The sequence below is a fragment of the Dermacentor albipictus genome, chromosome 2 (genome assembly GCF_038994185.2).
Source record: "Dermacentor albipictus isolate Rhodes 1998 colony chromosome 2, USDA_Dalb.pri_finalv2, whole genome shotgun sequence".
Taxonomy (NCBI): Eukaryota; Metazoa; Arthropoda; class Arachnida; order Ixodida; family Ixodidae; genus Dermacentor; species Dermacentor albipictus.
The window spans coordinates 188,353,919-188,381,436 of record NC_091822.1 but is presented as its reverse complement, the minus strand read 5'-3'; the positions used below and the strand labels follow the sequence as shown (position 1 = coordinate 188,381,436).

At 43.7% G+C, this 27,518-nt stretch overlaps 1 protein-coding gene across 1 annotated transcript in view; it reads left to right on the top strand.

Annotated features, from left to right (window-relative positions):
- Window positions 1–258: 258 nt before the first annotated feature.
- Window positions 259–27,518, top strand: part of LOC135919776 (uncharacterized) — a 77,433-nt gene continuing 50,173 nt past the window's right edge. Inside the window, exons 1-9 of the mRNA XM_065453692.2 lie at window positions 259–540; window positions 12,837–12,986; window positions 14,458–14,573; window positions 15,418–15,590; window positions 18,934–18,991; window positions 19,440–19,619; window positions 22,439–22,558; window positions 23,415–23,492; window positions 23,951–24,055. Coding sequence (XP_065309764.2) covers window positions 424–540; window positions 12,837–12,986; window positions 14,458–14,573; window positions 15,418–15,590; window positions 18,934–18,991; window positions 19,440–19,619; window positions 22,439–22,558; window positions 23,415–23,492; window positions 23,951–24,055 — 1,097 coding nt within the window. The 5' untranslated portion in view covers window positions 259–423. The remainder of the gene's footprint in view (window positions 541–12,836; window positions 12,987–14,457; window positions 14,574–15,417; window positions 15,591–18,933; window positions 18,992–19,439; window positions 19,620–22,438; window positions 22,559–23,414; window positions 23,493–23,950; window positions 24,056–27,518) is intronic.

Sequence of the window (27,518 nt, the reverse complement as noted above, 5' to 3'; positions counted from 1 at the left end):
AGACCACCTTCCCCCGCGCCAAGGTACACCGTTTGCCAGTTCCGGCAAACACGAGAATACTCGCTACGGAGCACTTTTTGCTTACTTTGACCCCGCGCCACAAGCGACGTCAGGGCGGGAGTGCCTGTCGTCACACTTTCCTCCTCACCTTTAATGACCAGTCGTGTGACCCCCCCCCCTCCCCCCTCCACCCCCCTATCATCAAGCGCGAGTGCGCGATAGGCCAAAGCCAACGGTCGGCGCCGGGTTGACTTTTACGAGCTAGGGTGGCGGGAAAGCGCATGCGTCGTGTAGAAGGCGGCTCCTGACAGGAATATATAGACTGATTCGCAGCGCACGTGCCTTCGTTCGATGGCTTCGCTAGGCGCCGCACACTGGCCGGACCCTTCGCTCCCTGTGGATAGCCCCAAGTGCCCGTAAGCAATGTCCCACATACTGGTCTCCAGGATCGTGGGCGCCGTCTCCAACTTCTGGAAGTTGGCGGTGCTCATCCTCATACCGTTCCTGTACTTGCCCCTCGTGCTCTACATCGACACCAAGGTTAGTGCGTGCTGCTGCCGGCATGGATTGATCGCGCAGCCTCCACTGACACACAGCAGTTTCACGCGATACCTGAAGGTACTCAGGACACCACACATCGTTGAAATGATCTAGGCCCATATGCGTCAAGAAATGGGCACAGTAGCATCCAGACGTGAAATAATTGTTCAAAACAAGGCATTGAAGAAAGCTCAACTAGCAAGGCATGACCAAAACGAATACTCCGCACATGCACAGAGATTTCGACCACTGGAACAACCAACAAGTAGAAACTAAGAAACTAACAAAGATTGTAAAAACTGCACCAAACATTTTGTTTAATTTGAAGTCTTCGCTCTAAGTTTCTAAACTTTTCGGCTTGTACTATGGTCGGTGCCTGAAATGCTTAGTTGCTTCTAAAGCAAGTAAAACAGTGGTGCCTTTGCATCTTCGCTTGTGAGTGGAACAAAGTTTAAAGGCGATAGCTTTCATTGAAAATGGAAGGGACAAACTTAAACCCGGGTATAGCTTGCCATCGTGCTATGTTAAACTGGTAGCATGGTTAACACGGGTACAAACTGCACACGTGTTAATTGCTCCCCTGGGGAATCACTGAGAATATTTATCTCACACAATAAATAATTCGACTGACCTGCTTTCACTCGTTGTCTGCACAAGACAATATGTTCGAGATCTGTTCATCGCTGAATGAACTTTCAGCATGGGTGCGTTCCATCAGATACCATTATAGCAACAGACCCTTTTGTTCTTGTCATTCCAGTAACAATAAAAATCTCGAGCAATCACTGGCGAAATTCTTGCTTTGAACTTGCGAGTCAATGCTATTATTGTTGCCGAGTGCGCCTGCTTGAGCGTCTTATCTGAGTAAACTTGCTCAAACAGTACATTCAGCTGGGAGAGCAGTACATTCCGAGTGAATGTGAACAGAAACACTCTAATTCTGTTCCTGCAGCTGTTCCTCTAAAAATGCGAGTCAGAACCACACTCACTGCTACTTGCTGTATAATTGTCGAGATGACGAATTCTTCCATGAAACTTTTTTAACTTGCACGCAAGGAAGACCGAAAATTGCGTAGTTTAAGCGAAAAATAGCGCTCCATTTTATATTAGTGCACATCGAACACTAACTTTGCAACATATGCTTAGTGGTGCTTTACTTATGCATTCGCGGCAATTATTTGTTTGCTATACGAGTCACCGTGGACTATTACTATTTAACGCATAATTGTAAATGAGGTTTGTAAAACTCATCGCGATATGGTTATACCGCTCTTTTATTAGATTTTCAGAGTAGGGTAGCCCACCTCTCACCGACCTCACTTACTTTCCTTGCATCTTGCTTCTCTCGTCGTTATTGCTGCATGTACACTAAGAACTATGGCACTTGATTGTTCTTTTCTACCTCTTTTACTTTTCAACATGGTCTTACTTATAACTTCCGCTGTTCTTTCCTGAGGAATCTAGGAAATACATCGCATTACAAGAATGGACGCAGAAGTCTGCACATTGCGCACTCTTCATTCAAATAATTATATCCATCTTCTCGTTTCCTGTTCAGAAACTAGATGACAGTCGGATTGTGGAAATTAAACGCCTCGGGTTGTCTACAGATGATGTTGAGCCACTTGAAGAGCGTTATTTTCTTTGCGCATTACGGAACCGCGTATAATTTTCGAAGCTGCAATGTCTGTGACGGTGCCGACTGGCATTCTGATAGTGGAGCAACTGCGACAAAATACATAAAAACTTTCGGGAGCCAAACTGATGGTAGTTTAAACCTTATCTGCTTTAATAGAAGAAAACGAAAAGCAAGACAGCAAAACAATGAAAAAAGCAAGAAAAAGAAAGAAAACAGAAACTGCATTCGAAAAGGGCTACTATAGGAGAAACGGAGGCTTCTTCGAAATACGGGCAGTAACCTCCTTGCTCTGGTAACCATGACAACTGCTTACGACGGTCTGCACGTGTCTCTGTCAGTTTGCTTGCTCACGTTTCCTCCTCTGATGTCGTTCTTTGTGATCCAAGGAGAGAACGAAAGCTTTCGGGCAAAACTCCCCATTGTCTTATCACGGTGTGTTGAGGTCAATTAATATACGACGCTTGAAGGGAGGTTAGAAACAAGGCACAGCCAAAGCTTATCAACAGTGTTCGTTGTCCGTGCTTGTCCATACCAAGAGCCCCTCCTCCCGTTTCTGCTTCTTTCCTCTGAGGTGATACGCGAAAATAAATGCTTGCTTCGAAGAACTTGACGTGGTTTTCTTTTAAGAAAACTGCGGCGCAGAGCCATTTTTAGTTTTTGGTTTTATGAGTCAGGCACTTGGTGCTAAACGTGTTGAGAAAGTCAATTTTCCATTCGGAACACCTTACATGATAACTTTAGAATAATGGACACGATAAAGCACAATGGGGGTCCAAGTAGAGATGTGTCGATGAACTTACTCCCGGCTACAAGTTTTCATCTTCTTCTAAATAGAGAGAGAGGGAGAGAGAGAGAGAGAGATCTAGGAGAGGAAACGCAGGGAGATAATCCAGAAGTGCGTCCGGTTTGCTATCCTACACTTGGGGTAAGGGAACCGGAAAATAGAAAGAGGAAAAGAGGACTATAGTGTGCGCACTGTGTGCACGTGGGAGAATGAACAGGAGTAGGCTGGTGTACGTACTTCAAGTACTGCACTAGTGTACGAACCGCATTCTTTGCCAGTAACGGATGTGGCCATGGTCCGTGTATCTCTGGCTCAGAGAACGATCTCAAGTCCAGTCGGTTTAAAGTTGTCCGGAGAGAGAGGCGTTGGGAGTCGTAGCGAGGACGGAGACATAAAAGTTGCGCGATGGTTTCCCCGCACCTGCAGGAGTCGCACGTCCGGCTATCGGACATTGCCACACGATATGAGTAGGCGTTCGTAAAGGCCAAGTTATTCAAAAGCAAGCACTAGCTAACAATTAAGCTGATGTAGAAAGCGCTGACGATAAGCTGAATCTGCATGTTGTTGTTGGAGCAAAGTGCAGAGCATGAAGCAAGGGAACACGGAAAAGGATAGACACAGAGAATCGCCATTTTGTTTTGCATAGTATTTACCCGTGTTAACATGCATTGGAAATTAAGACGATCGGCAACCCCTTTGACACCTTCGTGCGCCCTTCTGTAGCCTTTAGACATTTCGCTGCCTTTGATGTTCTCCAACATAGCTTGTTATCTTTCCGCTTGGTATGTATAACCTTGAGCTCGTCTCCAAAGTGCCCTCAATTTTTCTTGGCAGCTGTTCGGCCTGTGTGAATCAGTGTGATTCACATACGTCATGCGTCCCATGCGTTAACCGTCATTGCACCAGCTTGCGTCAGGAAAAAGCGTTTCTTCGCCGGTTTTTCTTCAAAATATGCGACGCCAGGCTACTCTTGAGGCGTCGGCCGACGTCGCCGGCTTGCCGTTTTTCAGTAGAAACCGAAGAAGCGTTCTTTTCTTACGAAAGTCGATGCCGTGACAGTGACGAGGCGGTGACCAGGCGGATGACGGCTATGGAAATGTGGCCTTACCTTCGTCAATCTTTCGTGCGAAATGATTTCATTGTTTATTATGTGACAATAAAGGAATATAAATTACGGAAGAGCCGGCCATCACAGAACCATCAAAACAATCTTCCACTGAGAAATGAGTCAGAAAAATGGAAGGAAATAATTATTCATAAAGAAATAAAGATAACGACGTCTAGATGACTTCGACCGTATTCGGCCGCCTTCACTTGTCTTCGATAACTATTATATATTTACATTGTAGCTCTTGAACTGATGAAGCTGTGACGGGATGTTGAGTCGAATTGCCTGATACACACTAATTCGCTACTCGTTACTTCAGGAAGGATACGAATGGACACGACTAGGATACAAGTACAGTGCTCAGCATAAGTTCATTCTGTCGTTCTGTACATATCGCGGTATCGAGGTCCATCAGGGGAGGATACAAATACAAAGAAAGCAACAGAAAGAAGACAGCAAGTAGAAAGTATATGCAACAAATAAGAAGGGCGACGAGAAAGAGAGAGGGTTTAATGCTGAAAAGGTGGAGAGGTCAGCTGAAGGACATACTTCTGAGTTGCTAATCCACGTGGAGGGAAGGGGACAGTGGGACAGATAGGCAATGAAAATACCCTAATAGGGGGAAGGGGGAGGAAGGTGGAATGCAAAAACGCTCGTGCACTGCACTTTGGTTGCACGTTAAGGAAATCCGAGTTGTCGAAATTAATCCGAGGCCCTCGACTGCGGCCTGCCTCATAACCCACTGCGCAGTTCTGGACCATTAAACCCTACAATCTATTTGTGACATTTTTTAATCCAAACGCGGACGATACGTTTAACACAAATCTGACGGCCTATCCTTTTATCCTTTCAGAAGTATTCATATTGTAGTTGGCAATACTGTTGCGTGTGAAGACGCAGACGAGAGCTCATATACAAAGAGATTTACAAGTGCATTCGCAGCATTTACTAAAAGGCGACAGCCCACGCTGCTGTTCAAAATGGTAGTTTTCTTCATTGATTTGTCTTTGTCTTCAACGGCACGGGTCAATCTTTTCAATGAGAAAGCTCGGAGTAGATCTCATTTTACCACGCACTGTCTTGTGAGCCAAATTATGCATCATTGAGCGTATAACACGCCTGCGAATTTCATAAGAAGCCAACAAACACTGACATCAAGAACAACATAGGGGAAATTACTTGTGCTTATTAAATGAAATAAAGAATCGTTCCTTATTTCATTTACTTCTTTATTTCATTATTATTTTCGATTATTTTTTATTTCATTATTTCCTTATTTGATTTATTTTTTTATTTCATTTATTAAGCACCAGTAATTTCCCATATGTTGTCCTTGTTGTCAGTGTTTGTTGTCTTCTTATTATATGGCTAATAAAAAAATCGGGTCTTTTGGTTAATCCCCTTTCTTCACGCCTGCGAATATTGCTTCTTCTTCAAAAAATGTTGACGACGTCCTCATTCGTGTCGTAATAAATTGAGTTTCATGCAACTCAACATTCGCACGTTCGATTTCCATAAGATAACTGCGTATCCGCGTCCTTGCAACCCGACTCCCACGTCACTGTGAACGGTCTGCCCTCGTAATGCGCGAACAAACGCTCCGACATGTGTCGCCTGATAAAGTCAACAAACACCAACTATCGCCTCTCTTGGCTCCCTCTGTAGACGGCGAGGTGTATACGAACAACAACACGCGCCATTTGGCGAGATTAATTGTCCCGCCAGCTAGATGTGGCGTAATATCACGCAGGCGCTGTAAACGGAGTCGGGGCAAATGACGGCGAGATAGCGAAGGGCAGCTTCGTCAAAGCCCAATACAAGAACGCGGACGCGGAACGAAAGGCTGTGTGTGCGTATGTGCAAGTGTGCGCGTCTGTGTGTGCGTGTGTGCGTGCGTGTGTGTACGTGTGTGTGCGTGACTGCGAGGCAGGGGAGGCAGAGCGAATTGCCCTTTGTCTCGAGGCGTCTTTGTTTCGAAGGTTTTGGTCTCGAAGTAGACGATTGTGACACCATCATCATCAAGTGGAGGAGGCTTACTTGCGAAACACGTCTGGCACTGTCAGTGGCCTGACGCAGTCTCCTTAAATCTTCTTATTGCGGCCGTGTGTATCGCGAGCCTCAGAACGAAAAACAGTGCTGATATGGCGGCGATCTTCGGTTCATATGATGCCATGTGCGCGCGCGCTCTTACACACCTGCACGCCTAAACAATGGCGACGCAGGAAGCTGTAGTTATGCAATTTGGCTGAAGTTCGCGACACAAAATGGCTGTCACCCGTCATATTTTTTTTTCTCTCGATCATGACGCCTCTTCTTTAGTTCAGTTAACACGACGTTTTGCTCACTGGTACTAAAATTGTGTCGCCTACAATATTGCTTAGAACACTAAGGAAAGGCATACTTATGCAACTCACCTGCAACATAGATTCTGCTTCTGTCGATTACCTAGAGCAAGCCAAAATCAAGAAAGGCACCGACAGATGGAGTAGCACACTATGGTGTAGAAGTTACATAAACCGGAATGAAGTTCGTCAGAAAGGCTGGCCTGCGTTTCGATAGGTCTTTGTCAAAGACCATAAAGATATTGTCAGTTGTTATCGTAATTTTAAAACGCGCGAACGCATTGAGAACATTATTATATCCCAGTTAGTCATTTGTACACGATGACAAGAAAGCTGCGTCCATCCTTCTGCTGTTTGGATTTTAGCTACACTAAATTTAAATTTCCGACAGCAGGTTCGTATTCGCACGCACGCACGCACGCACGCACGCACGCACGCACGCACACACACACACACACACACACACACACACACACACACACACACACACACACACACACACACACACACACACACACACACACACACACACACACACACAAAAGTTCTTACGCTGAAACTGGTTGTAAAACCGTATTCCAGCCAATCGCAATGTTAAACATATTATTAAAAGCAGCCGGACAATGGCGAAGAGCACTTACGAGCAGAAAACTTTGTGAATTCGGTCCTGGATGCCCTAACTGGGGTGAGACATTGGCTCGCATTATCTTGACTTCTTAGTCAGCGTCTGTATGTCTTAGGTCTGCCTATCGATGTATTTTGGTATGCTCTTTTTGTTCCTTGATATTTTTTTCTCCATTCTTAAGTTCTTCATTCGTAAAATTGAAAATTTTGACGAAATGCGATTTCTTGTGTGCAATGCCGTTAAACGTAAATATGCCTGGCAAACGCTTAGAGTAGTTTTTCTGTATACTCAGGTATACCTTGACTGAAGCACGAGCCTCCATGCCTTGGAAACCTCGTAGAAGCTTCACTTGGCGTTGTTGCATTTTGTGTCTTCATAAGAGACATACCAACTACGACACGCGCCGTAATTTTATACGAAAGCAGTAAAAATTTACATACAAATTCCCGCACGTGCTCAAGCCTGACATCTTTTGTCTGAAATTCTCTATTGGCTGAAATAGGCGTCTTTCTTTAGTCTGAAGCTACCCGATTTTGTCTGCGTTAAAGGTAAACTTAACCCTTTACTCTTGATGTTCAAGTAGATGCTAAAGGTAAATATACTGTCCTTTGTTAATTCCTTAACCGATCATTTAGGGGTGGCGAGTTAGAGCATTGAGTTCCTGTATTGGAGGTGCTCAGTTCAAATTCCCATTCAAGCTACTACAATTTTCCAGGCTTAGTGCAACGCCTGAATCAGGCAAAAAAAAAAAAAATGCAACCACGTGACAGAGGTGCGACCAATTTCGAAGGCTTACTGAGCTTCACAAAAAAATAATTAAAGAAAAGGGCACTCCCTCGCCAAAAAAAAAAGAAACAATGAATCGTCCTATACATGGCGTAATATCTGCCGACTGTATCAGCTTGGAATGTTTCCATCTGGCTTCACACCTGCGGCTAAACTGTCGGCGGCGCATCATTGGTTTCCCATTGAACCGCAAGTCCGGCTGACTATGCCTGGTGTCTGGAAGAAAGCAGACGTCTCATCGCCAGCTCTCGAACAGTTTACCACGCTCCTGCTATACAAAAGCTACCACGAGTACACGCACACATATACACCGACGACTCGGTCCTACCGCGAACACTAGCTTCCTCATCAATCTCGCAAATAACAGAGCACAGCCGAATTTATTCCATACAAAAGTTAAATTACACTGACTGTTGTGGCGTATTGTTGCAAAATGCTCGCGCTTTAAAAAAGTTGTACAATTTTGAGAAGATTAAGAAATTAATACATCATGAAAGATAGAAAGGCTTGCGAGCTGGTAAGGATACATTATAAGAAAAACTGACATCAAAAAAACACGGACGCGAGAAAGATGGAAAGAGCAACATGAAAGTATATTTAACTGAAACGTCGAACATAACGCAGAAAAGAAAGTAGGCGCACGAAAGACTATTCGAGCGTAGTGATGGTAGCGCCGAACCATCTATATACCATGAACACACGTGTTCGAATGAGCTGTTGAGGCCTGACAATATTTCTTTATGGAGGATAAAGTAAAAAGTTGCTTGCGCACACAATACAGGGATTACTAATATGGCAAGTCGCAACAATAAGGCACACTTCTTGATGTATGTTTTTTTAATAGAACATCAATTTAATTTTTAAGATCCATTTTATTTGGTTAAGTCGGATTAGCTTGTAATCCCCAAATAGTAGGTTACGCTGTAATACAGTATTAATGTCCATACTATATCTCTCTGCGATGTTGCATGTTGTGTTTGCGTGTGTGTTTTAAAAATATCAAGAGAGATAAGATAATGCAGAGAAAGGCAGGGAGGTTAACCAGAGGTAGTTCCGGTTGGCTACCCTGCGCAGGGGAAAGGGTTAAAGGGGATAAAAAGAGAAACAGAGCGGAAGAGGAAGATAGAAAGAAAGAGAGACAAGCACGAACAAAGCGCGTACAGTAAAGAGCGGTAGGGGGCGGCATTCCTAGAGTCTGTCGTGAAGCCCCGTAGACCGCAGGAACCTTAATAACGCGAGTAAGGCCTTTAACGCGGATGTTTTTTCGGCGCATTGACCTAAAGCTTTTAGTTCTGATAGTGGACGATTGTCCAACTGGTCCAGTACTCTGCACATCACTTGTCTCTGAGCACTATAACGCGGGCAGACACAGATAATATGTGCGAGCGTCTCGTCGATGTTGCATGTGTCACACGTGGGGCTGTTGGCCATTCCAATGAGGAAAGCATATGAGTTCGTAAAGGCAACGCCTAGCCACAGACGGTAGAGCATGGTCTGTTCACGTCGTGGTAACCCAGGCGGGAGGTGCATCCGTATGTCCGGAGACAACGAACGCAACCGACACATGGTGAAAACATTTGAGTCCCACAGGGGCAAAGTACAGTCACGGGACATCAATCGCAGCCCAGCCGCGGCGTCTGTTCGCGAAAGCGGAATGAAGACTCGTTGACCACTTTCATGCGCAGATCGGGCGGCTTCGTCGGCGTGGTCATTCCCGCTGATGTTACAATGTCCTGGAAGCCACTGAAAGATTATGTTATGTCCCTTTTCATGGCTTTGATGATATATGTGCCGAATTTCTGAGGCCAGTTGTTCACTGGGTCCGTGGCGCATTGGGCTTCCTATACACTGAAGGGCTGCCTTGGAGTCACTAAAGACTATCCATTGTTGCGGTGGCTTCTGCTTAATGAAAACAAGTGCCAAAAATATCAAATTAACTGCATTCACATAGAGAAAACCGCGGGGTAAGAATGCAATATTGGGTCAAACATTTAGTATTTTGAAATCGCTGCACTTCAGATGGCTATATAGTTCCTTCTGATGGCTGTACCTGTTTTTATCCAGCGTTATTATTTAAGTTCAGCATTGAAGTTTTAACAATGCAAAAGCAGAGAGAAGGATTAGATTGCGCACATTGTTTCTTTCCATTCTGCAGACGTGAAGCGCAGCAACACCAAATGAAATGAGGACGATGTCATAATTCAAAGGCATTCTATAGGCCACGTAAGCCAACCATGTCGTTCTGGTCACTGACCTGCCTCAGTGCGATTGCGTTTGAGCTATGACTGTAATCGCATTGCCGCGCGCAGAAAACAAACTGTTGCTTTGTGTTCACACTGTCACTTGCAGCAAAGTGCCAAAAAGGCGGAGATAATACCTCTATCTCGCGCCAAGGTTGTTTTGGTGCACGGCGGAAACTTTTTTGGCGACGCCGGCAGCGTAGCCAGGTCATAAACCAGGTCATCGCATGCCCCGACCAGGGCTCTTCCTCTTGAATGCAGCGTGCGTCGCTTTCTTTGCAGTAAACGCCGCTTGTGTAATGCGCCTCTTATCTCTTCGTGCTATTCTCCGTTAATTTCCGCCATGCTGCCTGCGACATTTGTCATGCTATTTGGTCAGAGAGTGAACAAACTGTCTAGGCCCAGCGGCAACGCGACATGTGCTAGGGTAGGAACAACCGGAAGGCCACTTTGGAAAAGTCACAAGCAACCGGTTCATGGCTACGCCGTTTGCAACAGCCCGATGTAGTCAAGTATCTGATGAAAACTCGTCTGGTCACGTAGCATATTAGAAAAAGAAAACAAAGCTCACCGACCAATTAAGTCACAAGTTAAATGATGTTTTGGATCCCACACATGTTCCTTGCGGCAGACATAAGCTTCTACGGCATTGCGGAAATACATTAGAAGATTATGCCTACTGCAAGGAACCTGTATGAGCTCTCAGTCGCCAAATATAAATCGTCAATGAACTTTTGACTTGGTCAGTGATAAGAACACATTGTTTTTTCTATCAGCCGGATCTACGCGTGACAGATTCTACTACGACTTCCCTATATTTTTTTATTTCAGTAAATAAAAGGCACACGTTGAAAAACGCACAGTGAGTTACTTTAATTGAGACGCTGCAGGACGTGCCAGTGCTTGATTCAGTGGTGGATGTAGCTACTTCTATGAGAGGCATTAATACATGTTCTATGTGAATCGACTATAATTGCAGCGTCGGAAATTCGGAGGCAACATATTTTCTTTGAGACTCCTCCAACTATCAAATCGTAAGATCTGTACGCACACTTGTTTCTATAGAGCACTGCTAACCGATATTGTTTCATATTACTGCATTTTATCCCTTTTTTGCTGTTTTCGCACTTTCATGTATAGTTGCCTGCTCGAGTTGTTCCAGTGTCGTCCCTTATATTTTCTCCTCTTGAAGGACGTCTTATATGCAGTGTCAGCGCACAAAGCCATTAAGACACGCGCAGTAGCAGACGATAACGACAACTGAAGGCGTTTGTCAATGCACTGATCTTAAATGTATTGGCAACGCATACTAATGGTACCCTTTTTTTTCATGTGTGCAACGGAAAGCTTACTTATCTGAGTATCCAGTAATGCAGTGTCAACTGGGAAAACGTCGTGAATTATATTTATCAGAATTTTTCAACCGGAAGTGTCGATTTCGTTTATGAATTTCGTTGTATATGTGCTGAAAACAATGAAAGGTGAGCACGATAGTGACTGCACACCGGTTTTAATAGGAAGCAGACGACAACTGGGGTGCTAGTTGTAAGAAATTTATTTTTTTTATCACGTTGATGTTCACACCTTTCACGCTTCCCGAACTGCTGAATAATTTTTGCAATAACAACTACGGGCTTTCATGGTTCCCTGTCCAACTGCTTTGGTCACGTACAAGTCAAGCCAAGTTCTTTACAGCCAGGTAAAGCCATATTTTTAACGCGAAACGACACTCTCATTAGAGTGACCTCGACCTTTACACATGATGCGCCGTTCCGCGGGTTTGCTTTTCAAAAGCACCTCGTACTTTTAAAATCTTAGCAAGCTAACGCGAACAATTTCCCCTCGAATGGGCGATAGCTAACATCCACACGAACCAGCGTGCGAAACAGCGTAATGTGCACCACTGTGCAATGTGGGTAATACGGTTCTTCAGTTCCACTCGTTGCAATGCATGTAGGCAGTGCTGTTTCTAAGCTTGAACTTTCCTTAGATGGTCATGCGCACACAAAAAAGGGCGAATCACTATAAAATATAAAGATTGTGATTTTAAACAGTGAGTCTGGTGCACTTAATAAGAGCCGACTTACGCATATGAATACTCGGTCACGTGATTATAACTCAGCCCTAACACCAAAGTTGCACCCCAAAGGGTCGCAATATACATGTCGCTTTTCGAGACTCTCTATGGCAATTTAAATGATAATTTCTGCTTAAACCGCGGACTGCACGTTCGATTTTATAAATTATGGTATTTTTATCTGCACCGAAATCTTATGACATGCTCGGGGCAGTTGGTCACTTTAGATTTTTATTAAACTGGCTAGTCATCTTAAAGACAACTGATTGAAAACCTATAAAAATTGATTTTATAATCACTCAGGAGTTATGGTGACCCATAAGTCCGGGTTAGTAAATGTTTCCAAGAAAATCATGCTCCTTCCGCTTTCAGACATTTGAAATCACCGAGTGACATTCGTATGGACCTTGTTCGTGACACATTGAACGCGCACAGAGATATTGCTGAGTCTAAGCATTATTTTGCAAAGTCAAATACAGCCAGTAAACGAGTGAACTTTGAGGATGTTGAACATGTCGGCACACACATGCAGCACACTTCTGTAAAAGTTCAGCACATGCACACCATAGAGCGTTCTCGCGAAGCGTAAACATTAGAAACACTAATTGAAAAGAAAAAGAAACACCCGTATTGTCTATAAATGCAGAACTGCTTATTACAGGCAGTTGTAAATCATCGAATCTTATCGGATGCAGGAATCGAGATGTGCCTACGTCGTCTGTCTTATGTCCACGTTCTGGATGACGAATGCTGTTCCCCTGCCTGTCACGGCTTTGCTTCCCGTAGTCCTGTTTCCTCTGCTGGGCGTATTACCAACGGACGAAGCCTGCTACCCTTATCTTCAGGTAAGGATGTAATTTTAACTGCTTCAACGGAGCAGTAAATGGAGCTTGTTGGTTGGTTTTGATTTCTTTTAAGAACGCGCTCATTTAAAAGCTATACACGACCAAACAAGATGGAAACACAAGTTGACAGGACAAAGCGCGCATTGTCCTGTCAACTCGTGTTTGTGTCTTGTTTCTTCTTGCAGTGCTTTTAAATCAGCGCGTTCTTAAAAGAAATCTAAGTAGTCTTCCCTGTATACATTACCAGGCAGTGGTTAGGTCGCTTGTTTTCAGTAATCATTACATTTGATCTTGTGCAACGAATTACTGTTTAATTATGTCTATGGGATTCGTATATGAAGAAGTTTGTTTAGTTCAAATCAAATTGCGTGCCGCTACAGCGCGAAATATACAGGGTGTTCTTTTTTTTTAGAACGTCCTAAATTTTTAAGTATCGCCTGTGGCAGATAGCACAAATCTAGTCCTTGATCTAAATTATTCGATGAGGTGGCCATTACATCTACGAGAAATCAAAATGCCTAACGAAATAACTAACATAATTACCCCAACTAACTTTTTTATTTAATTATTTACGGCACATATATAAATCTACGAATTATAGCCGGTGAATTAGCAAGGCGTGTCCACTTGGAACGAATTCTCTGGACTGCACCAGTTTCGAGATAATAATTTTCAAAGTGTCCGACGAAATGCATTGGTGTTCCAGTTGCTTTTGTACTCCAATGCACAAAATAGCGTTTTCCTAAAACAAATAACTGGAACGCCAATGCATCTCGTAGGGCACATTGAGAATCAGTATCTCGAAAGTGGTGCAGTCCAGAGAATTCATTCCTAGTGGATGTGTCTTGAGAACTCACTGGCTATAATTCGCGCATGTAAATATGTGCCGTAAAGTAGGTAATTAGACAATTAATTAGCGTAATTAGGATAACTATTTAATGAAGCACTTTGATTTTTCGTATAATGAATAACCACCTCATCGAGTAATTTATACAAATGGTTACAATTGCGCTATCCGCACAAGCAACTTCTAAAACTTTTGGACCTTCTAAAAAAATAACACCCGGTATGACGTAAAACCAGTTGGATGAAAATCAATGGCACTCGTGCATCGTAAATATTTTGATGATCCCATTGATTAGAACTGTTTATTTTACTACAAGGAGGAATATTTCACATAGACCAATTTGGTCGCGCATTGGTTTGTTAGTAATCTCGTGAAGCCTTATTCCGTGCACATTACCGATACAACGCTTCAGTTGTTCGTACGTGGGTGAAATCCGTTTCTTGACGATTTATCAGCGATATGCCAAGTCAAGTAGTTTGAAGATGTTTAAAGCTCAAAATCTATCAACGAGGAGCATGTACCGACTTGTGAAATATTTCCTATGATTGATAGCTGCTGTCCTAATTCCCATGTGCCAAGTTTTCCAAGAGAGCCTAACAATTTTCACTGCGTGCCATTCCTCAGGAAACAAACATGCTCTTCATTGGTAGCCTAATCATGGCGATGGCTATCGAACACTGCAACGTCCACAAGAGGATAGCCCTGAGGGTGATGCTCTGTGTTGGAACAAATCCGAGATGGTAAGTCCCCGTGCTAAAGCCAATCACCGCAGACCTTAATTTGAAATAGTGTTCGGGATTGTATGATCATCCTTAATATCTCTGCCGACAGCTTTATAGGAAAATCTTCGAGAACGACCATTGGTTCCACTGCTAATGTCTCGCATATTTTAACAAGCTTCCATGGCACAGTAGTGCCAATACAATTGCACTCGCGCAGCATGCTGCGTAACTGTTATTGGAGGTGTAGACGGGCTTACCTTTGACCCTGCTCTCTTAGCCACCGACCTCATGGACGAAGTGTATTATTTAACAATATTGACAATATCACAAAATGACCATTGCATAGCAATGGCGCACAAATGAACGCTGGCTGTCTTGAGAAATTCAAGCAAGAGTGCCATAGCAGGTTTATACCGGTTCTCTTGCGTATGAAATATGAGGAACCGGTTTATTTTTAATACTCAAGTAGGTACTGTCTTTGATAATATGTGGTTATGATGAGCGGTCACAATGTGGAAGATTGATGACTAAAGATGTCATCTCAAAAGCATAGATTTAAAGGGAAAAAAATCAGAAGACTGAAACTACCGAATAACTGGCTATAAAATAATCAACCTGGCGACCTGGCTAAAAAAAATAACGATGGACTAAGAACGAAACAGTCTGATAAAGTCATCAAGCCTGATAATCTTCAGCGTAACATTTGACTTCCAGGAAAGATTTTTCGAAGCATGCAAGATTACAAGAACGCAGATTTCGAGGCGTGGTGAATATGTGTCGATATGTTTCCATGAGCACTGGAAGTTACTTTTTGTTTCTTTAAATCGAAACACAGCGAAGACGATGCATGCAATTGCCGCAGGATCATGTTGGGTTTCATGCTGACCACCATGTTCATGTCGACTTGGATTTGCAACACGGCCACAACCGCCATGATGATGCCCATTGTGGACGCCGTCCTAGCTGAAGTCATCGATGCCGAATACGATCCACTCATGCTCGCCGAAGTCGGAGGCGCCTGCGACACAGAAAAAGGTGACCCGCGCGCTTCGTGTTAATCTGTGGTGCGTGGAGGCTGCAAATGTGTTCCGAAAAGGGCTGGCGGATCGAAGATGTCGTTCCATGAAAGCTTGCTTGCAAGGAAGGTGGTACTTGAAGAAAACCTTAATGGGCAGTTTTGACAACCTGTTCCAATGTTTCATTATTGTTAATATCTGTATGTTTCTGAGCCTGCAACCAATGTCCCTCAGCTTCAACAGTAAAGAAGTGCGACCGAATCACAACTTATTGTGACTTCATACAGCAGCAACTCTAACGGTGACGTTACAGTGCAAATAGCGCACTACGTCATGGCGTGCACGAAAACTTATCGCATATAATTGAAGCATGTTATTCAACCGTTGAATTCTATATAGCAGCGTGAGGACAGTCTTAAGTTTCATAATTATTCTGCATGTGTTTTTACTAGGGTCAAGCATGGTTGTTTGCCTGAAGACCCCTCATAGTGCGAATAGGAAATATTGATGCTAATGTCTGCAGTCAATTAAAATAAGATATCCGAGGACACCTAAACATTTCTTATGAGTTGTGAATGCGAAAGCGTTCATGTCTAACTGAATGCCGCTGAATTGTCCTTCGAGTTTTGCGCTGTGAGTAACGTACTGTAGCGGTACGTGCTGCCCAAGTCACCAAGGCAGCAGCAGCCTACGGGGCCAACGCCTCACGCCACCGATGTCTTGCGCTACGAGAGACCGTAGAAGCAGCAGCGGTAACAAGGCTGCTGCCAATGGGAATTTAGATGCCGTTTCGCTGCTACAGGCGGCGGCTTTTTCCCTCAATAGGTAATTTGATGCTTTCACGTCAACAACAAAAAAGAAAATATTCCGTCATTTCATTTCAGTGCAGTGTTCCGCCTTATGTACAAGTAAGCTCATTTCTGAAATGCAGATTCCACGACTGTGCTCTTCATCGGTAGCCTAATCCTTTCGCTGGCTATTGAACACTGCAATAAGGCATGCATCCAATAGACTCCCGAACATTTCCATGTAGTCTTTGCCAAAAGTTCAGAAATAACACCCTATTACCGGGACTGTTACAGGACTTTAGCAAGCTCGGCGCTCCAATGCTTTTGCTGGGTTTGAAGCAGAGAAGAAATAAAAGCTTTAGCACGACCCAGGACGCGTCCCTAAAACAACGGTCCACTCATGCGCGCACTGGCTTTAAAACATTTGACAAAGACTGTACATTAACATTTCTTTCCTAAATAGAGGGCGTGCGACTGAGTATGCAACATAGAACAAAGAGTTTGGATAATGAGTAAAATATTGAATAACGTCTACGTTCCCAAGCGAGAACGCAGGCCATCGGGTTCACCACTTTGCACTTTCTTGCTGTCTGTGTGTGGTACGCCTTTTTAAATGATCGTTTCAAATCATGGTTTTAATCATGGTTTAAACCACCATAGCTTTGCATCTCGCTAGTGCTCACTCCTCATCTACATCTATACGTTTGCAGAAGCGGGGCACGTGATGCCAGCGGCCCTAACGTCGCAGACGTGCGGCTGGAGCAGTGCAGAATGCTACGCCGTCTTTGCCGACCGATGAACAAAAAAAGGATCTCCACTTGTTTTGTTCACCAGTCGATAAAGACGCCCGAGCAATCTGGAGACTGCCGCCGCTGCGAACCAAGAGCCGCTCTTGCATCTGACGGTGCGTCCGAAGTGTTGGATTCTCGGATTTGTGCGGTGGTTGTTTCTCTGGAGCCCTTGAATGGGCGTCTGTGGTCGCTAGGAATTTGTTCATTGAGCAATTTTATGACCACTGTGGCTCATTCTGACTACATTTTGTTTCTCTGGACAACCACCTTTAATCTTTGGCTACTCTCTGTGACTATTAGGTGCAATAGGAAAGAAAAAAAAGATGCTTTGATACTTCTGCGTTACCACAGTTCTGAGTAAGCAGCACATAAGGTGTATTTTTCTTTCCTTGCTGGGGCTCTCATGCAGTCGTTGCTACATATAGGCTGGCAGTTACAGCAAAGCTCCACCAATAACTAATTTTGTAATTTTAAAAGCCTTGGGTGATAATTAGTTGGCAGCATATGCGAGCGTGATCGTAAATGACGCCATGGAGTTGTGTTAACAGCGCAGTTAGACGGAGACACGAGACTAGAATACGACACCACGAGCGCTGAGGGGACTTCTGTGGCCACAGGGGAATTTGTTCCTGTGTTCAGCGCTCGTGATGTCATCTTCTCGTCTCGTGTCCCCGTCTAATTGCGCTGTTAACACCAGGATGGAAAGCCGATAAGCCTAAGCTGGTGTTCTAGCTATGATATTGGCGGTACATTTCGTTTATTCGAGTGGCTCCTACCACTGAGCACGAACGCATAGCTATTAAAATGTCACGCTCTATATTATTAAGTTGTTTTCATAAAAACATGTTGTAACGAGATTCCAATTGCTTGCGAACCTTAAGAGGAAGCTTTACCTCGGGTGCTCCTATCTAAATACATGTAAAAGGAGAATTCGTTTTTCTAGGCAACCACTGCACCAAATTTGACGAGGTTTGCTGCATTTAAAGGAAAACTTAAAATCTAGTGACTGTTGGTTTCGAATTTTCGATTTAGGTTGTCAATTCTTTATAAAAATTTGGCAAAAATAGCAAATTTTCAGAAAACGAAACTATCATGTTTACAACTCCGTAATTCAGCAAGAAAAAAAGATATCGCAATTCTGTGACTTGTACCTGATAGCACATCTAAAGCGGACAAAATTGATATGTTACACATGAACCTCGAAAAATGGGGAAATGTGTAATTACAACTTTTGCAGAACCCTCGTAAACAACGTAACAAATTCACGTAAGATGTAAACTGACATAACAAATTTGTTCGCTTTGAATGGTCTAATGGATGCCGTTTACAGAATCGCGATATCTGTTCTTGATGCAGAGCTATTAGTTTGTAAACTTCGTGCTTCTATTTTTTTCAAATGTCTCAATTTTTGAAAATCCTTTTAACAAAATTCACGCCCTAAATCAACATTCCACTTCCAACAGTCACTAGAATTTAACTTTTTCTCTCAAATGCAACAAATTTCATTAAAATCGGTCCAGGGGTTATCTCAGAAAAACGTTTTTTGGGTTTTTACATGTATTTGAATAGGCCGCGTCGGAGTTGGGCCCGAGCTAAAGCTTCCTCTTAACTGCAATGGCTGAATATTTCCACCACTCAGGCAAAGCCATGGAAAGGTGGTAAAACAAATCCATTCATAGCATACGTAATCGACGACTGAACTCTTTCATGGTGCTCACGATTTTCGACCCAATTTAATGACTATTCCTCGCGTGCGTGTTTTCATTTCTTTTCTTTTTTTCAGGCGGCTGCAAACCACTCAACCGCAGCATCAGCACAGAAAGCTCTGGAAGGAAAGAAAAGTAAATATGCCACATTTTCTGTACGCGTACTTCAATGAAATAGGGAGAACACACTCCTTGTTACAGTGCACGCCTTTTTCATCGCATAGCACAAGAGAATGTTAGGTCTCGGTGTTTTGCCACAAAATTATAAAATAAATTTCCGCAACTGTGCCACATTACACGTGCCCAAGAAAGGAATAGAATAAAGCGGAATGAATCACTAGAAGGGCCGGTATACTGTAGCGATTCATTTCTTTCGATACTATCCCTTTCTCATCATCGACAGCTCACGAGCGATCGATCCTGCTGATAACGATGGCGGGGCGACACATGGTCCACTGACGAAACATGAAAGGGGAAAAAAGAAATAGAAATATGATCGCTGCACCAAGAGAGGGTTATATCGACTCCTTCGGGCGCTCTCAGTATGCGGACACTCTCAGACACGTCCGGCGTAAATGCGCAGGTGCGTGATGCCTCCCAGCCGCTCGTGCAGCGTGCGCAGTGAGGACGTCGCCAAGCAGAAAGCCCAGAGGACGCTGAGCAAGAGCCTCTACCTCAGCGTGGCCTTCGCTGCAAACATCGGAGGCACGGCAACGCTCACCAGCGCGGGACCTAACCTGATTCTCAAGTTTGTCGTCGAAGAGTAAGTGTGGGCTTTGCGGTGGCAATATTGATACTTTTTTGTATTGTTTAGAGCAGTTTACATTCTAACATGCATTGATCAGAGAGCTCAAGGTCGAGATTTTCTAAAACATCCCTTTAAAGTGGGCGAACATCAAGATACCACTTTATTTGATGCATTCTGACTGAAGAGTTGCGTCGCGTACGAATATAGAAAAGTATTTCAAAAGAAACTCTTATTTCTTTCCGTGTTTGAGTTTGAATTAAGGAAGCAATCCTTTTCCTGTTTTCTTGATTATTGCATATGATGAGAGTTAAATTTTTAAAACGCATTCGCCGCTTTGATTGGTGGAGAACACAGCAAGGTGTGTCACTCGCTTGTCATGAAGGACACGTGTTCTCGAAAACCCGAGAAGGAGCTGCAAAAATCACCGTCACGCGATATCTTTTCACCGGCGTTGCTTGCGCAGCCCTGCAATCCGACGCAGACTTATCGACACTCGGCTAAGAAGGACGCAAAGGCTTACCTCAACGTGCCGAGTGTAAGGCATGTCTGAGAAGGCCACTGCGCAACGGCAGTGAAAGGAAATGACGGCAATATCTGTTTATGGATGACGAGGTGAGCGCCGTTAGTGCGACCTTGGCACACATGTGCAACGCGGCTGCTGCCGTTGAGAAGAGAACAACTAGTGCCGCTATTTGCAATTCTTACTGTGTTTTCAGTGACCTAATTGTATCTCGAGAATAAATTGCTGACGGTGAAAAGCAATTCCTTGCAGCCAGAAATGAGCGCGCTGGTTCACTCGAGGTGCTTGAGGAACAACAGTTTACCAGAAGGTTCCCGGAAGCAGAATTTGCAAGATCAATTGTGCATTTTTCGTGACCAATAAACGAAAGCGTGAAGGAAACAGCCAATAAGTAAACTGATGCCTTCAGTTGTATTATAAATGTGTAATTCTAATCATGAATCAGCATTCCGATTCACTAATATTCATTCTGAAAAGGCGTATTCAGATCTCAAGATTTGCCACTAACACTGTATTTACGCCGCCAAGTTGCCTGAAATGAAGTAAATTTTTGTGTGTGTGTCAGTCTTACTTTCCGTATTTCCGCCTTTTCTTGGTTTAAAAAACTAGAAAACAATTGGTATTCTCCGCTTTATTATGTGAAGCCCGTATATATTGCGATATCAGTATTGGACTCATTTTGTAAGTTTTAATATTCGAACACCTCCAGCTTTCTTTAATAACGAAGGATCTTTGAGCAGCACACGTGCCTGTATGGCTTGGGATCGAATCTGATGAATATCGTTTTAGTGCAGTACCCGTTGAAGATATACTGGCGAGTAATGTTTGTCTGCTGGTGTTAGTGTATGGTGTGCAGCTTTGAACCACATTTCGCTACTTCCTCTCGGGTATATATATATATATATAGAGCTGAACCCGTGCACTATGTTTCAACGAAGTCGTCCGTTCGCTCCAAAAGAGCTGTTTTAAAACACATACGAAAGTCACGTTTGTTTTTGTTTTTGCAGCTCGCGTTGTTCTTTACCATTTCTTGGAGCATGCCCGGCTGGGTGGCTTAGAGCAAATGGCGTTCTGCTGCTGAGAACGAGGATGAGGAGAAAAAAGAGAAAGGGAAATGTCAAGGATGTTAACTAAAACCCCTTAAACTTCGTAAAGTAGCGACACTCTCCACCTCCGCCTTCACTCCTCCTGGTTTCTCCTCTCTTTTACGCTCCCTCCTCGACCACGGCGCCGCCTACACCGCTAGAGCGTAGTAAAGGCGGCATCATGCGCTCCTCGCCACTCCGTAGACGCTTCTCGAGCGAAAATGGCACTGAAGCACGGCGTGAGGGCCCACGTGATGCTATTAGACCAATAGCGACGCGGCATAGGCCAGAGCGCGCGAGGAGGAGGCGGCATTCTTCAAAGCGTGGCGCTACTTTACGAAGTTTAAGGGGCTTTTATGATAACCAGAAAAGCGTCAGCTTGCCTACCCTGGGCTGAGGTAAAAGGAATTAAGATGAGAGAGAGGAAAGACGACAAAGACAGAAAAAGACGCGGTGCATGCGCGCAGACGGCGCCACGTAGTCAAATGCGTTCACACAGGCCGGTCATTCTCAAGAAGCACGGAAGTGTATTCAATGCCTCGTGAATCAAAGAGTGGTGGGTACGGTGTTCGAGTAGGGCTTGCGCGGACAGCGGAGGGCCGTCCTGTCGCCGCGATGCTTAGCAGAGTGATGGTCTTTGGAATTCAAATCGAGAACAGTGGGACAACAAATGCTCGATGCAGTCACCGACATGAGGTCGCAGGTTGGATTCCTAACCTCGGCAGCCACATTTATGTACGGACAGGGTACAAAAGCTAGTGTATCAAACGTTGGGTGCATGTTAAGACATATTTTATTAGCACTGTAAGCAAAGCCACGAATATAGTTTGAGTACGTAAGCACTGTCACAACCGTTAAGGGACCTCATGCTGCCGAATTAATAATGTCACGTGGTCTGATGACAAAAGGTGACCCCCGGTTTTATCTGACCACTTAGGTATGTCATTAGCGCGTAAAAACCGCGTAAACGTAAAACAGTTCCTCCACTACCTCTTCTTCTGCTCCGATACGACACCAGGTGCTACTGAAGTCCCCTTCTATACGTCTGTCACAGCCCTAGTGTTGCTTTCGGATGTTTTAAACCCCGAAAATCAATAAGCCAGCCTTTCTTGGAGCACGTACAAGTGCTCATTAAGGTGAACAAAGCTAGTCGCTGCCCTTTCGAAAAAAGTGATTCCCGCGACAATCAACGCTCACTGAATTTGCGAATGTTTTGCGTGGCAATGCAGATTTTATGGAGGTCTCCCTCCCATCGACTATGCAAGCTGGCTGGTTTTCTCGACACCAGGGGTCGTCATCAGCGTTTTCGTGGTCTGGGCTGCGTTCCAGATTCTCTACCGGAACACTGGGTAACAACTCGCTGCACGAGCGTTCGTGTTTTTCATTTTACACTATTAGTTTTCAGTGACTACTAGTAGCCTCTAACATGGGAATGGTGAAGGCGCATCGGCTGACACATGTAACTAACATATTCATATAGATTTTACTTGAAATACCTCATATAGAAAAACTGACAACACTTGGAAGCTTAGATAGTATAACAATTCAAGGGACACTTAGTTACCCGTACATAGATGAATGCGAAATGCAGAAGCACCTCGACGTGACCAACTGTGTTCGTCACAAGGTGCAAAGAACGCAAGCTCGTGGGTTCGACTCCCATCAAAGGGTGTGGATCCGACTGCCTTGATTTAACTCTACTTTAACTGTGACTTCGCCTTAACACAAAAGGTCGTGTGTACGACTCTCACTAAAGCTCGAGGGTTCGGCTCCCCCCAAAGGTCGTGGGTTCGAGTGCATTGATAACGTATACCTTATTTAACTGTGCCTTAATTAACTTTGCTTTAGCTAACACCAAAGCTCTGGGTTTCGAGTGTCTTATTAACGATACCTTAATTAACTGTGCCTCAATTAACTTCGCCTTAATTAACACCAAACGTCGTGGGTTCGACTCCCACCAAATGTCGAGGGCTCGTAGCCTTTTTGGGCCATGGCGAGGTCACGCCAACGCCTGATATTCCACCTGATGAGCCATATAATGCTGTCGCATTAATAACTACTGCGTCTTTAACAAAATGTACAGCCATACTCAGAAATGCAGAAACATGGTGTCTAGCATTAGTAAGACAAAAAAATTATTATGGGCACCAACGCCATGCTTTGTAATTCAAAGTTATGGCTGCTCTTACATTTTTTTTTTCGCAGGGCCATTGGTCTCGAGAGGAAGGGACATGCCGCGAAGAAGGTCATAAACAAGAAATACGACGAACTTGGCCCAATGAAGTAAGTTAATGCTTTCGTGTCGATTTATGTGGGGTGAAATATGTCGGAAAGATTTTTGTGTGTGCGTACGGAATAGGTATCATCACTTAACTGCATAAATGACATGCAGTTGAGAGCTAAATACCCATGCTTGGCATCACTAAATTCTTTTTTTTCTTCTTCTTCTTAGTTGAGTGTTTCGCGTTTGTCGACACCTGCAATTAGACCGCTATATGCCTATCCTCTGTTGTGTAACAAATTAACGCTTTCATTCACTCTCGTTCAGGTTACGAGAAAGTAACGCCATGTGAACTTTTCAAATGCAATATCTCGAGAGATGTAGTTGAGGTGGAATGCATAGGGTTTTTCGCCTGCATGACGCCGGCTTCTTAGCGCAAGTTTCTCCAGCAAATTCTTGCGCGCTACTTGATTGGTGTTATTAGCAGTCTTCATTCCTTTTTTTTTTCGTTTCTTCTCAGCTTCCACGAGTTAGCTGTGCTGGTGATGCTGGCGACTCTGGTCCTTCTGTGGATGTTCAGGGACCCGCACTTCGCGAGGGGCTGGGCCACTTTTTTCGGAGACCTGTAAGTTTTTAGCAAGCTACTTATTACTATAGCGGAGGCTTTAATTCGATCAGTCAGAAAAGGTTTTAGAGGAAGCTTTAGTTTGCGGCGAACTCTAATTTCCGAATTGAAATACATGCGAAAGAGAGAGAGAGAGAAGGCTCTTGATTGAATACATGTGAAACGTGTATCTGCTTCCCTTGGGTTGTTCTGGTCCGAGTAAGAAGTGTTGAATTTAGGAGTATGTTGAATTGTAGCGATGAACCTGCTGCACAAAAAAAAGATAGTGCGTAAGCCGTTGACGATGATTGAAAGCGTAAGCGAATAGTACGAACAAACGAACGAACCAACCAACGAACCAAAGTTTTTCTTGCTGAGTCCGAACATCGGCCACCCACGAAATCGGCGGAAAGTGATAAAGAAAGCAATTCGCTTTAAACATTGGGCCTGTGCTCACAAAAATGTGCTCACACTAAAGCTGTTCGTAAAAGCAAGTAATAGCCACTCAAGCTGGCTCGGCATATTATTAGCGAAAACAACCGGCCAACATGAGTGAGGGAGTGAAACAACTTTATACGGTCCACAAGAGACGCGATTAAATTCAAGGTCACCTGGCTAGGCCCAGTCGGAGACCATCAGGTCAAACCTGACGGCCCCCTCGCGGGCCCTCTGGACTGCCAGGATTTGAGAGGTTTGGTCCTGGGCCCTAATGAGCGCCATCATTTCCTCTTGGATGAAAGGGGGACCGGCAGAGGCGCAGCCCCACAGGACATGCTCGAAGTCCGCATAACCACCACACAGGGGGCAGTCCAAGAAGGAGCACTTAAAAAGGAAAATCTTTGTGCGCTCACACCCTGTATACATAAAATAAAGACAGACTGAATCAGTATATATATCATTTTGTAACTGGGCATCAGACCTACAGGGTATCAAGCACTAGTTAGGTGAACAAAAACTACGAAATGACCATCTTATTCTTGCAGTGGTCTTTCATTTACCGGGCATCGACTGGGATGCTCTCACCATGGGTTCGCAAGAACGCTGAGTGTGATTCGCTCACTGATATGGCCTTTTTCTGTGACTTGTCCCTAATAGTTAAAGAAAGCACATGGACTGCAGACACAGCGTACACTATCGTGAATTTAGTATTTCTGGACGGGTGCTTTGACAATTACGAATTAACAATCGACAAAGGAATACGGAACACAGGCTAGCATTCGTTCAAATAAAGCATGCACACTGTGCGAACAAAATTTAATAAACATGCTACATATGCGGCAAATTTCCTCAAAGACAACGAAACTAGCATAATTAATTATTTTTCTGTATTCCTTAGACGATTTCAGCTCCAGTAGTGATGTCAAGGCAATGTTGGCCTAATTTAAAGCTATTATTTTGCAATGCATCGATAGTTTCGTTCCAATTCGAAAGAAGATAACAAACTGAACCCATGGATTACTTGTGACATCATCCACATTAAGTGGAAGAGCCGTCGCGAAAGGCAAAAAACGAAAAGAGATCGTCATGATATATGAAACTTATCGGTGCTTCCAAGAAACATGCTAGAGGAAGCCGAAAAGAAATATAACGAAGAAACACTCACAAACCTCATGAAATAATTGTCGCAAACGTTTTGGCGTCACTAATCTGGAAATTATAGCAAATCTTCCAGCGTCGTCAAAAATGGTATCTTGTGACTGATCCCACTGTGATATCGATATGCTTTAATACCTACTTTCAGTCCGTTTTCACTGCCACAGATCAAGTTGTTTCCTGGCCCCGTCCTCGATTTTCGTGTCGTTGCGTACCAATGCCTGATATAATGGCCACGCACAAAGGAATTCTGTCCTCTATTTTAGACGTGCATAAAAAAAAAACATCTGTTGGCCCTGGACGAAATACCTCATAAATTTCTGCTAAGATATGCGGAATAGGTAGCTCACTACTTGGAAATAATATTTACTGCGTCAACCATTCAAAGAACAACTTCCGGGTTACTGGCTAGTGGCGAAAGTAATCCGAATAAAAAAACAGGTTATAAGCAGCGAATTAAAAATTACCGTCCGATAGCTCCGACTTGTGCTTGTTGCAAGCTACTCAAACATGTTATATCAAAACCTAGGTACAATTATCTTGAACAAAAAAGGAACCTTTCTTCCGAATCAACACAGATTTATTCAGCGTCTTTCTACAACCACGTAGTTAATGGAAATCGTCAGGGGACTCTTCCGGTGCCTTGCATGAACAACAACAACTGCAACAACAACAACAACAACAACAACAACAACAACAACAACAACAACAACAACAACAACAACAACAACAATAATAATAATAATAACAACAACACGCATTGATGCGAACTGCTTCGGCTTTACGAAAGCCTTTGAAAGAGTTGCTCGCATTATGTTAATCAATAGATTGGCCCAAATGGGAATTGATCACAATTTGGTAGAATGGATCCACACATAGCCTGTCTTCTAGAATCCAGTGCTTGGAAATAAATTGCATGAAATTGAGCACCTTAACCATGGGTTCAGGACCACATCAATCTGTTTAGGGTCCGGTTTTATTTTCGACCTGCGTCAATGATATTGCTTCCAGTATTCGTGAACTAAATCTAAGGAAAAAGTACTACTCTATGTTCCTCTTTCCATAGTTACATATCGACGCATATGCAAATTCATTTTTACCTCAAACAATAAAAATTATAATGCCTAGCCATCATCGCTGCTGCAATGCACTACAGCATTAACGTCATTACAAAACTGAATATTTATTTTGCATATACTCAAGTACACATTGCACGTTTTGTGCGTTTTTATCTTTAATTTAGTATTCTGAGCTCTTGGCTTTTAATTCAAGTGTTTTACATGAATGTGAAGTGCGAAGTGTGCATACCAAAGTATTGTGCTACCACCAAAGTATTGTGACATGCGCACATTGTGCGCATGTCTGTGTTTTTTCTTATATTTGCTGTTTTTTTCGGTGAATAAAGATAGATGAAGTTGGCGCTTGTCCTATGTCGTTCTCCCCACTTGTGATCGTCTTAGTTGGCGCTGTTCCTTCCTAATTCAGTTATCAGGATATCCGTATAAGATCATGGTTATTTGCAAGATCACGGCTTTGTCCAGCATACACCTAGAAGCCACGGAAACGTTAATAAGGCTCATGATTAATCGGTCCGCTGGCAAGGGCACAAAGCGACTAATGGCGACAGTGACGTTCAAGTAAATACCAATCTTGAGCATTTCTTGTGCGAAAATTGGTTCGCTTATATAATTGAGATTTTTAGGTCTTGCGAAGGGGTTGCTTGCAATGAAACTGATTAGAGCAGTTATGGACTCGGGACTGCTAAACCTAAGTTGTTTCGTTTTGTTCTTTCTTTTCTGCTTTCTGGGCGAGAATGCGTGTTTCCCTGGGCGTCGTCCTCCCTCGAAAGCGTATTACTGAAACCATCGCTGTTTGTTTTTTTCTTTCTCGC